This window comes from Lonchura striata, chromosome 25 (genome assembly GCF_050655825.1).
Source record: "Lonchura striata isolate lonStrDom1 chromosome 25, ASM5065582v1, whole genome shotgun sequence".
Taxonomy (NCBI): Eukaryota; Metazoa; Chordata; class Aves; order Passeriformes; family Estrildidae; genus Lonchura; species Lonchura striata.
Window position 1 is genome coordinate 1,888,782 of NC_140727.1, and position 9,411 is coordinate 1,898,192.

Genomic DNA, 9,411 nt, shown 5'->3' on the forward strand with positions numbered 1-9,411 from the left:
CTCCGCCGGCGGGGCGGGACCGGGCGGCTCCCGGTGCGGCGGCGGCGGGGCCGCGGCTCCTCCCTCCCTCCCGCAGCCGCATTCGCCGCCGCAGCGCCGAGGTGAGCGGGGGACGGGAGGAAGGGGATGGAGCCGGGAGGGGGATGAAGAGGGCCGCGCCCAGGAGGGCCGCTCCCGCTGCCTGGCTGCCGGTCCTCGCCCTGCGCCCGGGGCATGCTCGGAGCCGGGGGATGCTCGGGGCCGGGGGGTGCTCGGGGCCGGGGGATGCTCGGAGCCGGGGGATGCTCGGGGCCGGGGGATGCTCGGGGCCGGGGGGTGCTCGGGGCCGGGGGGTGCTCGGAGCCTGCGGATGCTCGGGGCCGGGGGATGCTCGGAGCCGGGGGGTGCTCGGGGCCCGGGGATGCTCGGAGCCGGGGGGTGCTCGGAGCCGGGGGGTGCTCGGAACCGGGGGGTGCTCGGAGCCGGGGGGTGCTCGGGGCCCGGGGATGCTCGGAGCCGGGGGGTGCTCGGAGCCGGGGGGTGCTCGGAGCCGGGGGGTGCTCGGAACCGGGGGATGCTCAGAGCCTGCGGATGCTCGGAACCGGGGGGTGCTCGGAGCCGGGGGATGCTCGGATCCGGGGGATGCTCGGATCCGGGGGATGCTCGGGGCCGGGGGATGCTCGGGGCCGGGGGGTGCTCGGAGCCGGGGGGTGCTCGGAGCCGGGGGATGCTCGGGGCTGGGGGATGCTCAGAGCCTGCGGATGCTCGGAACCGGGGGGTGCTCGGGGCTGGGGGATGCTCGGAGCCTGCGGATGCTCGGAACCGGGGGGTGCTCGGGGCTGGGGAATGCTCGGAGCCGCCCTCCCGCGGTCTCCCGTTCCCTGCCCAGAGCCTCCAGCAGGTAGCCGGGGCCGGGGCTCCCCATCCCCCCCGGTAAGGCCAGGCCCGGTGGTGCGGTGGCGGCTCCGCAGCGGCTCCCAGGACCGGGGGATTCCAGCCAAGCCTTGGTCCCTGAGCACCCGTGGTGCCACCGCCCCCAGCCAGGGCAGCATCCTCCCCCGGCCCCCCCGTCTCGACGAGGCTCCAAGGGCGTTTTCTCCTTGGCGGCATCCCCGAGATGCTCCCGATGCTCCGGAGGGAATCGAGCCCCGGAGCAGCCCAGCTTGCTGGGATCATTCCCAGGCCACGCTCCATGGAGCAGCGGCTGGTTTCGGCCCCTGCCCGGCCGCAGAGCCCCAAGCCCGGCAGGAAGGTGTGGGGCAGCCCCTCCCTCAGGGCACATCCCCATGGCTAACCCCCAGACCCATTGCTGCGAGGTCACTGCCATCCCTCTTCCCCCGGCTGTGCCTCTCTCCAGGTTTGTCCCGCTGGGTTCTTCCTCGGCCAGGAGGGTGTTTGGTGCTTGCAGGGAGCTGGATGGTGTGAAGAGAGGAGCTGCTGGCCTTTCCTGGGAGCCCTGGCACTTCCAGCGAGGAGGCAGCGCCATGCTGGCTCCAAAGAAAGGCCTCCTGTGCAACCTCAACCACATCCACCTGCAGCACATCTCCCTGGGGCTGCACCTCTCCCGGCACCCCGAGCTCCAGGATGCTTCCACGGCCGGGGGAGAGCAGACCGGCTGCACCCAGTGCCCGGAGAACCGGGAGCCGGTGGATGCCAATTCCAACAATCCCTCGGTGAAATGCCGCTGCTGTGAGTCCCACGCTCCGGAGCTGGAGACGCTCGGGCTCCAGAACCAAGAGGATTTCCCCTGCCTGCACAGCGGAGACGAGGAGGAGGCGGCTTCCCCTTGTGATCCCCCTTGTGATCTGGCTTCTTCCTCCTCCTCCTCCTCCTCCTCTGTCAGTAGCTGCTCGGATTTCAGCTTGGATGAATCCCCGGTCTCGGTGTACTGCAAGGAGTTCGCCAGAGCAGAGTCCCAATCTCCTGACAAGCAGCTGAACGTCATTCCCACAGAAAACGCCTGGCATGGAGAGTCTCTGGCTGATGGAGAGAGTCTGCCTGACCAGGAGAGGACGTGCCATGGGAGAGATGCCAACCACAACTCCCCGGTGTCCCTGCGAGCCACCGCCGTGGCCAGCAAGAGCCCGGACAGCCTCTGCAGCAACAACTCGCTCGACTCCCACTGCGACGAGCTCTCTCCCAGCGCAGCAGCAGCAGCAGCACAGGACACCGCCGGCACCTGCCCTGACCTAGACCCCAACTGCAACCCTCTCCCCGAGCCCGGTGCCGCGCCCCCAGCACCGCCGCCTGTGCCGGAGCGGCGGGACCCCGGCATCCCGAGCAGCGCTCCGGAGCCGCGGCCCCGGCCCGGCGGCCTCCCCCCGCCGGTGCCCCCTCGTCCCCGGCGGCGGCTGCAGGTCCTCAACGCGCACAGAGCGGAGCAGCCGCCGGAGCCCCGGGCCGGCCCCGGTGAGCTCTGCCGAGACACGGGCGCCAAGACCATCACCTCCTTCCACGAGCTGGCCCAGAGGAGGAAGAGGAACGCGGCCGGAACGTTCGCCCAGGCCAGGGTTGACCGCAGTGACTGGCTGATCGTGTTCTCGCCTGACACGGAGCTGCCCCCCACCAGCGAGCTGCTCGCCGGCACCGCGGGCCGGGAGCCAGCCCGGCCTCCGCCCCAGCCCCAGCCGCAGCCCCGGCAGGACGGGCCGGCCGGGCCTCCCGGCTCCGGGCAGCGCGAGGTGACGACGTTCAAGGAGCTGCGGTCCCGCAGTGCCGCCCGGCAGCCCAAGGGCCAGCGGGCAGAGCCGGGCCAGCGCCCCGCTGTGCCCGCGGGGACGGGCGCGGGCCCGCAGCCCGTGCCGGCACCCAGCGACCAGCTGAGGAGGAGACCCCGGCCGAGCCTGCAGCCCATCGCGGAGGGGCAGCCGAGGGATGTGGAGAAGGGGGAGCAGCCCCCGGGGGAAAAGGGGCTGGGCACCGCCCCGCTCCGCAGGCTCGGGGGTCCCGCCGGGGACCCCGCGGTGCCGCGGGCGGCTCCGGGAGGAGACGAGACCCGCACGGGGGGTGAGTCTGGGTCCCTCCGGGGCTCTGCCGGGGGGCTGCGGGGCCGAGCGGTGGCAGCGACCCCGGGGTGCGGAGAACCGGGGCTTCCCCCGCATCGCGCGGCCCGGGACGCGGCGGGGCTGTCCCGGTGCCGCTCCGCCCCGCGCTTCCTCCGCCGCCCGGCCCGGCCCCGCCGCCCTTCGCCCCGTGAATCCATGAGCCGCAGCGAGCCGGGCCCCGCCGCCGGCCCCGCTCCTCCGCCGGCCCCGGGCGCCGCCGCCCCGCCTGACCCCGCCGCCCCGCTCTCTGCAGCCAGCCCCGAGCCGCTCACCGCCGGAGCCGCCGCCGGAGCCGCCGCCGGAGCCGCCCGGCCCGGCGGGGGAAGAGCGGAAGGGCCGCACGGCGAGCAAACCAAAGGTTGGGGCAAGTTCTCCTCCGCGGAGCCTCCGCGGGGAACGGGAGGGGAGGAGCGGGCAGCGGGACCCGCAGCGTGCCCCGTTCAGGCCGTTCCCCTCGGGGGGTGCGAGCGGCTCGTCCCGGGCCGGCTCGGTGTCCTGGGGCACGGACAGTGCGGGCCGGGATGGGCAGCGCTGCCTGCGCCGGGCGCGCTGCCGCTGGTCCGGGAGAGCGCGGCACAAACCCGCCGAGCGTGCCCCGAGCTGCGGCCCTGGCACAGCCCCGGGCCCGCCCGGTCCCTCCTGGGCGCTGACCCTTCTCTGCTCCTCCTCTCCCGCTGTCCCCAGCGCTGCTGGTGGCCGTCAGCTCCGCTGTGGACAAGGTCATCGCCCACTTCAGCACCGCGCGGAACCTGGTGCAGAAGGTGAGAGCTGGGCTGGAAGGATTTTGGGATGCCCTCATCGCTCCCAAGGGTCGCGTGCTGCCCTGTCCTTCCCTCCCCTCTCCTTGTGCCTCCCCCAGGCCCAGCTGGGGGACAGCCGGCTCAACCCCGACGTGGGCTACCTGCTGCTGCACACCCTCTGCCCTGCGCTCTACGCCTTGGTGGAGGACGGGCTGAAGCCCTTCCAGAAGGATGTTATCACGGGCCAGAGGAAGAATTCCCCCTGGAGCGTGGTGGAAGCCTCTGTGAAAACAGGTGAGGGCGAGGCTGGGGGCATCCCCAGGTGCCCGGCGTGCTGCTGTGCCCTGGGCAGTGGCTGTCTGTGCTCTTTGCACCCCACAGGCCCCAGCACCCGCTCCCTGCACTCCCTGTGCTGGCACGTGGCCGGGCTGGCCCCGCTCAGCAGCGCCAGGCAGAAGTTCCACGCCTTCATCCTCGGCCTTCTGAAGTGAGTGGTGTCAGCCCTGCCAGCCCCAACTGCCACGGCAGGTCGGAACGGTGCCAGGGGCTCTAAGTTGGCCTCCCTTCATCTCGTTTAGCATTAAACAGCTGGAGCTGTGGATATCTCACCTGCAGAAGAGCCCAGGTAAGGCCACGGTGGCCAGCAGCTCCCTCCCCGAGCCCCCTGTTCATACCTGCCAGGCTGATAATGCCACTCTGGGGCTGGGATGCATCCCTGCTCGGCTGGAGTTCCCGCGGTGGACCGGGGCATCGTTTTCCGTGGTGCCTCTGCAGCACAGAGGTGCTCTGAATGCTCTGACCGACGCGGGCAGCCTGGCTGGCCCTGGGCGGGGATGTGGCGAGGGCAGGGGGGCATTCTGTCCCTGTCCCCACAGGTGTGATCTCCGTGCTCTACTCACCCACGGCCTTCTTCGCCCTGAGCCAAGGCCCGCTCCCCCACCTCGCTGACGAACTTCTGCTGCTCATCCAACCCCTCTCGGTGCTGACGTTCCACCTGGACTTGCTCTTTGAGCACCACCACCTCTCCGTGGACGTCCGGCCCCTGTCCCGCCGGGCGCGGGGGGCCGCGTCTCTGGGGGGCCTGGAGGACGAGACCCCCGCCGCTGCCCTGGGCGGGGTGGGGGGCACAGGGGGCAGCACAAGGCTCTGGTCCCCAGCGTCCGTGGGTGAGCTGGTCCCAACGCCCCCCGTGGGGGCTGCCCTGCACCAAACCTTCCAGCAGGTCCTGCGCTGGGGCGACCAGCTCGGCCGCAGCTTGCTGGGGTCCGACGCCCCCTCCCCGGAGAGCCACAGGCCCGAGGGGGACACTGGGGGTGGCCTCGGCGGCTGGTGGGGCCAGCTGAGCCAGAGCTCCAGGGTTTACACCGCTCCCAGCAAGGAAAAGTCCCCCTCGGTCTGGTGGACCAAGCTGCGGGCGGCTGCGGGGGATCCCAGCCCGGGCCAGGCCGGGCAATCCCAAATTTCCAGCAGCGAGCCCAGAGGCACGGAGCTGCAGCTCCTTCAGACCAAAGCTGTCCCCGAACGCTCCGGCGCGAGGCCCAGCAGCAGCAGCAGCAGCACGGACACCTCGGGCACCTCTTCCCCTGAAGATCTCTTCTTGCCCGCTGGAACTGGGGCGCTCACCAAGCCCGATGGTCCCAGGGCGGGGAGGAACCTCCCGGCTGGTGCCCACATCCTCCCGGCAGCACCTGGAGGGCCGGAGAGGGGCGATGCCAAGGGTCCTGCCAGGGGCGGATGGCTGGGCTGGCTCTTCGGGGCCACCAACGCCCCGGCCGGGAGCGTCCCCGCCGGCCCTGACGCCCTCGGGGCCGGGGCCAGGTGAGACCCGGCTCGGGCAGGCACGGGGGAAGGGTTTGGGGGAGCTGAGGGAGGGTTCTGTGTGCCCAGGTGTGCTCAGGGAGGGTTTCTCTATACCCAGGTGTGCTGAGGGAGGGTTTTGTGTGCCCAGGTGTGCTCAGGGAGGGTTTTGTGTGCCCAGGTGTGCTCAGGGAGGGTTTTGTGTGCCCAGGTGTGCTCAGAGAGGGTTTTTGTGTGCCCAGCTGTGCTGAGGGAGGGTTCTGTGTGCCCAGGTGCCCTGAGGGAGGGTTTTGTGTGCTCAGGTGTGCTGAGGGAGGGTTTTGTGTGCCCAGGTGTGCTCAGAGGGGGTTTTTGTGTGCCCAGCTGTGCTCAGGGAGGGTTTCTGTGTGCCCAGGTGTGCTGAGGGAGGGTTCTGTGTGCCCAGGTGTGCTGAGGGATGGTTTTTGTGTGCCCAGGTGTGCTGAGGGATGGTTTTTGTGTGCCCAGGTGTGCTGAGGGAGGGTTCTGTGTGCCCAGGTGTGCTGAGGGAGGGTTTCTCTATACCCAGGTGTGCTGAGGGAGGGTTTTGTGTGCTGAGGGAGGGTTTCTCTGTGCCCAGGTGCCCTGAGGGAGGGTTTCTGTCTGCCCAGGTGCACTGAGGGATGGTTTTGTGTGCCCAGCTGTGCTGAGGGAGGGTTCTGTGTGCCCAGGTGTGCTGAGGGAGGGTTTTATATGCCCAGGTGCACTGAGGGAGGGTTTCTCTATACCCAGGTGTGCTGAGGGAGGGTTCTGTGTGCCCAGGTGTGCTCAGGGAGGGTTTTGTGTGCCCAGGTGCACTGAGGGAGGGTTTCTCTATACCCAGGTGCACTGAGGGAGGGTTTTGTGTGCTGAGGGAGGGTTTTGTGTGCCCAGGTGTGCTCAGGGAGGGTTTTGTGTGCCCAGGTGCACTGAGGGAGGGTTTCTCTATACCCAGGTGTGCTCAGGGAGGGTTTTGTGTGCCCAGGTGCACTGAGGGAGGGTTTCTATGCCCGTCTCACCACGGTTTTGGCCTCTTGGGGGTCCTGTCGGCTCCGTGCCCGTGGGATTAACGCACATCCCACGTGCTGCCGCCGCCTCCCCGTTCATTCCCGGTTCTCGGCGGGGCTCGCTGCTGCTCGGGGCTCCTCGGCCGCTCTCGGCTCGCCAGCACAGCCCGAGGCTAGCCTCGGCAAGCGCTGCCGGGCGAGCTCGTGGCTCTTTGCTCTGTGGCAGGAGGCCGTCCCGCTGGCTCGCCCCCGGCCCGCACCTCCTGGCCGGGCTGAGGAAGGCTCTGGTGTCCCAAAGGAGCCGCGCCCCGGAGCCCCCGGCCCGCAGGTGAGCCTGGGCACGGGCTGGGCACGGGGTGGGCACGGGGGTGGGCACGGGCTGGGCACGGGGTGGGCACGGGGTGGGCACGGGGTGGGCACCCGGCCCGCAGGTGAGGCTGGGCACGGGGTGGGCACGGGGTGGGCACGGGCTGGGCACGGGGTGGGCACCCGGCCCGCAGGTGAGGCTGGGCACGGGCTGGGCACGGGGTGGGCACGGGGTGGGCACGGGCTGGGCACGGGGTGGGCACCCGGCCCGCAGGTGAGGCTGGGCACAGGGTGGGCACGGGGTGGGCACAGGGTGGGCACGGGGTGGGCACCCGGCCCGCAGGTGAGCCTGGGCACGGGCTGGGCACGGGCTGGGCACGGGCTGGGCAGGGCTGGAGGGGATTTCTGCACCGGGGGAAAGCCGGGGCTGCTCCCCGACACGGCCCGGGGGTCGCACGGGTCTCGAAAGGGAGGCTCCCCCATCCCCCTGCGGGTTTTGGGGAGTCTGAAGCTCTGCCCGCCATCAGCTGGTTTTTTCCCCCAGATGTTTTGGGGGGAATTTTCCGCATTTTCTCGTGTGGTTTCTGGATTCAGAATCTGGGGCAAGCATGCAGCTGGTGGTGCAGGGGTGGCATTTGGGGTGCAGGGGTGACATTGGGGGTGCAAGGGGGGACATTTGGGGTGCAGAGGGTGACATTGGTGCTACATGGGGTGACACTGGGGGTGCAGAGGGTAACATTTGGGGTTCAGGGGGTGACATTTGGTGTTGCAGGGGTGACATTGGGGGTGCAGGGGTGACATTGGGGGTGCAGGGGGAGACAGTGGCCGTGCAGAGGGTGACATTTGGGGTGCAGGGGGTGCCATGTGGGGCTCAGGGGGTGCCACTGCTGCTGCAGGGCAGTTCGGGCGCTCTGTGACCACACGGGCACCGCCGACGGGCACCTGAGCTTCCAAAAAGGAGACATCCTGGAGCTGCTCTCCACCGTGGATGAAGACTGGATCTGCTGCTGCCACGGGGACAGCACCGGCCTCGTCCCTGTGGGTTACACGTCCCTGATTTTGTGAAGGAGGCAAAAGGGACCCGAGGAAGCAGCTGAGCTCACCCGAGAGGAGACGTCCCCTGCCAGGGCTGTGCCACCTCCGGGGCTGGCAGCTCCCAGGGGACCCCGCCTTGCGCCTGTCACTGCTGCATGGCATCAGCGTCTGCCACCGTGTCCCATCGTGTGCCACCGCCTGCCACCCTGTCCCCCTCCTCTCTTGGGGGCTGGGGGGCTCCTCTGCCGCTGCCCACCCCCGTGCCAGGGCCTCTCCCTGCCCCGTGCCCCCTCCGTGCCCCGTGTCCTGCGCCTGCCGCCTCCCCGCGCCCTGCCCTGCCGCGGGGGCCCGGTGCCAGCGCTCTGTAGAGAGGTGTAAGCACAGGGCTGAGCTGGTTCCGCGGGGGGAAAAGCTGGAAATAAAGGTTGTGATTCACGTCTCCGCCGGGGCAACGAGCGCTGGGGCTGGCGTGCGCAGCTCGGGGCGGGATGAGGATGCTCCAGCAGGGTGAGAACCCCGGGCTTGGTCTGGGGTCTCGTGCGGTGGAAAAGTCTCTCCTCCAACCCCAGCTTCCAAAGAAAAACTCCGCAGCCTCTTGTTGTTTGGTCTCAGGCAGTTTATTGCTAATTATCTAAATGATTTTCTTCTTTAGCTGCTGGGGTTTGCTCACAGCTCAGGCAGAGGCACACACACACCCTGACATCCTCTCTGACCCCGACTGCTTCCTCTCCCCACCCAGGGCTGCTGCTCTCTTTTTTATGATATATTATGTATTACATGTTTATAGTTTTTCCCCAATACCTACTACCTATGTTAAAAGGTGCTTTTCTACTCTAAACCAATCCATAAGTGCCAGCATCACCAAGAACATGGAGGCAAGGAAGAAGAAGGAGGAAGAACAGGATCAGCCCACTTTCCTCCATCTTAGAACTTCTGACCCCCATGTACAAAGTAAAAACCCCCCTGTACAGGTGCTAAAACCCCCCTGTACAATACTAAAAAAATTTCCCCTCTGTTTTGTAACTACTTTTACTGTACTATCTAACCCTTTGTGACTGCTTGTTCCACCTCCAAAGTTGGTAACTCATCCCATGGCTCCAACTCAAAATCCCAGCTGTTTCCAGCTGCCTGCCAGGGTCCCAAATGCTTCTGAGCAAGGCCTGGAACCTCTAAAAATGTCTGAGGGACATTTTGAGTTCCAGCACAGGAGCGGCCGGGGCTGGGGATGGGCTGGATCTCAGCATCCCGGCTGCCAGGCGGAGCAGGGAGGCTCCGGCAGAAGATGCTCGAGCTCCTCCACAGCGTGGGAGGAGCGGCTGCATCCTCCCAGATCCGGGAAAATCCCGGGAGAAGCTCCCGAGGAGCAGCCGCACTCCGCGGGAGCAACTGGCAACAGCCCAGGTCGCTGGTTAATTATTTCTGTCGCTTCAGCTAATCTTTTCACAGCCCGGAGGATGGCAGCAGGGGCTAAACGGCTCCGAGTTCTTCATGGTTTTGTCGTTGCTC

General features: G+C 68.4%; 1 protein-coding gene across 2 annotated transcripts; it reads left to right on the forward strand.

Moving 5' to 3' along the window:
- Positions 1-18: 18 nt before the first annotated feature.
- RUSC1 (RUN and SH3 domain containing 1) lies at positions 19-8,346 on the forward strand. 2 transcript variants are annotated; one of them, XM_085560551.1, is made up of 10 exons: positions 19-101; positions 1,337-2,985; positions 3,277-3,381; positions 3,708-3,784; positions 3,883-4,057; positions 4,145-4,250; positions 4,342-4,388; positions 4,639-5,581; positions 6,791-6,892; positions 7,767-8,346. In XM_085560551.1, the coding sequence occupies exons 2-10, from the start codon at positions 1,464-1,466 to the stop codon at positions 7,933-7,935; spliced, it is 3,246 nt and encodes a 1,081-aa protein (XP_085416677.1). In that variant the 5' UTR covers positions 19-101; positions 1,337-1,463; the 3' UTR covers positions 7,936-8,346. The 2 variants fall into 2 exon arrangements, with proteins under 2 accessions (XP_085416677.1, XP_085416676.1); XM_085560550.1 differs by lacking the exon at positions 19-101 and having other exon boundaries at positions 782-2,985.
- The last annotated feature ends 1,065 nt before the right edge of the window (positions 8,347-9,411 follow it).

Excerpts from the sequence above, each read along its gene's own strand:
- RUSC1 (XM_085560550.1), top strand. The coding sequence starts at position 1,266 with ATGGCTAACCCCCAGACCCATTGCTGCGAGGTCACTGCCATCCCTCTT. Across the intron at positions 4,251-4,341 it reads TTCATCCTCGGCCTTCTGAA|CATTAAACAGCTGGAGCTGT; the intron begins GTGAGTGGTGTC and ends CATCTCGTTTAG. Across the intron at positions 5,582-6,790 it reads GCCCTCGGGGCCGGGGCCAG|GAGGCCGTCCCGCTGGCTCG; the intron begins GTGAGACCCGGC and ends GCTCTGTGGCAG.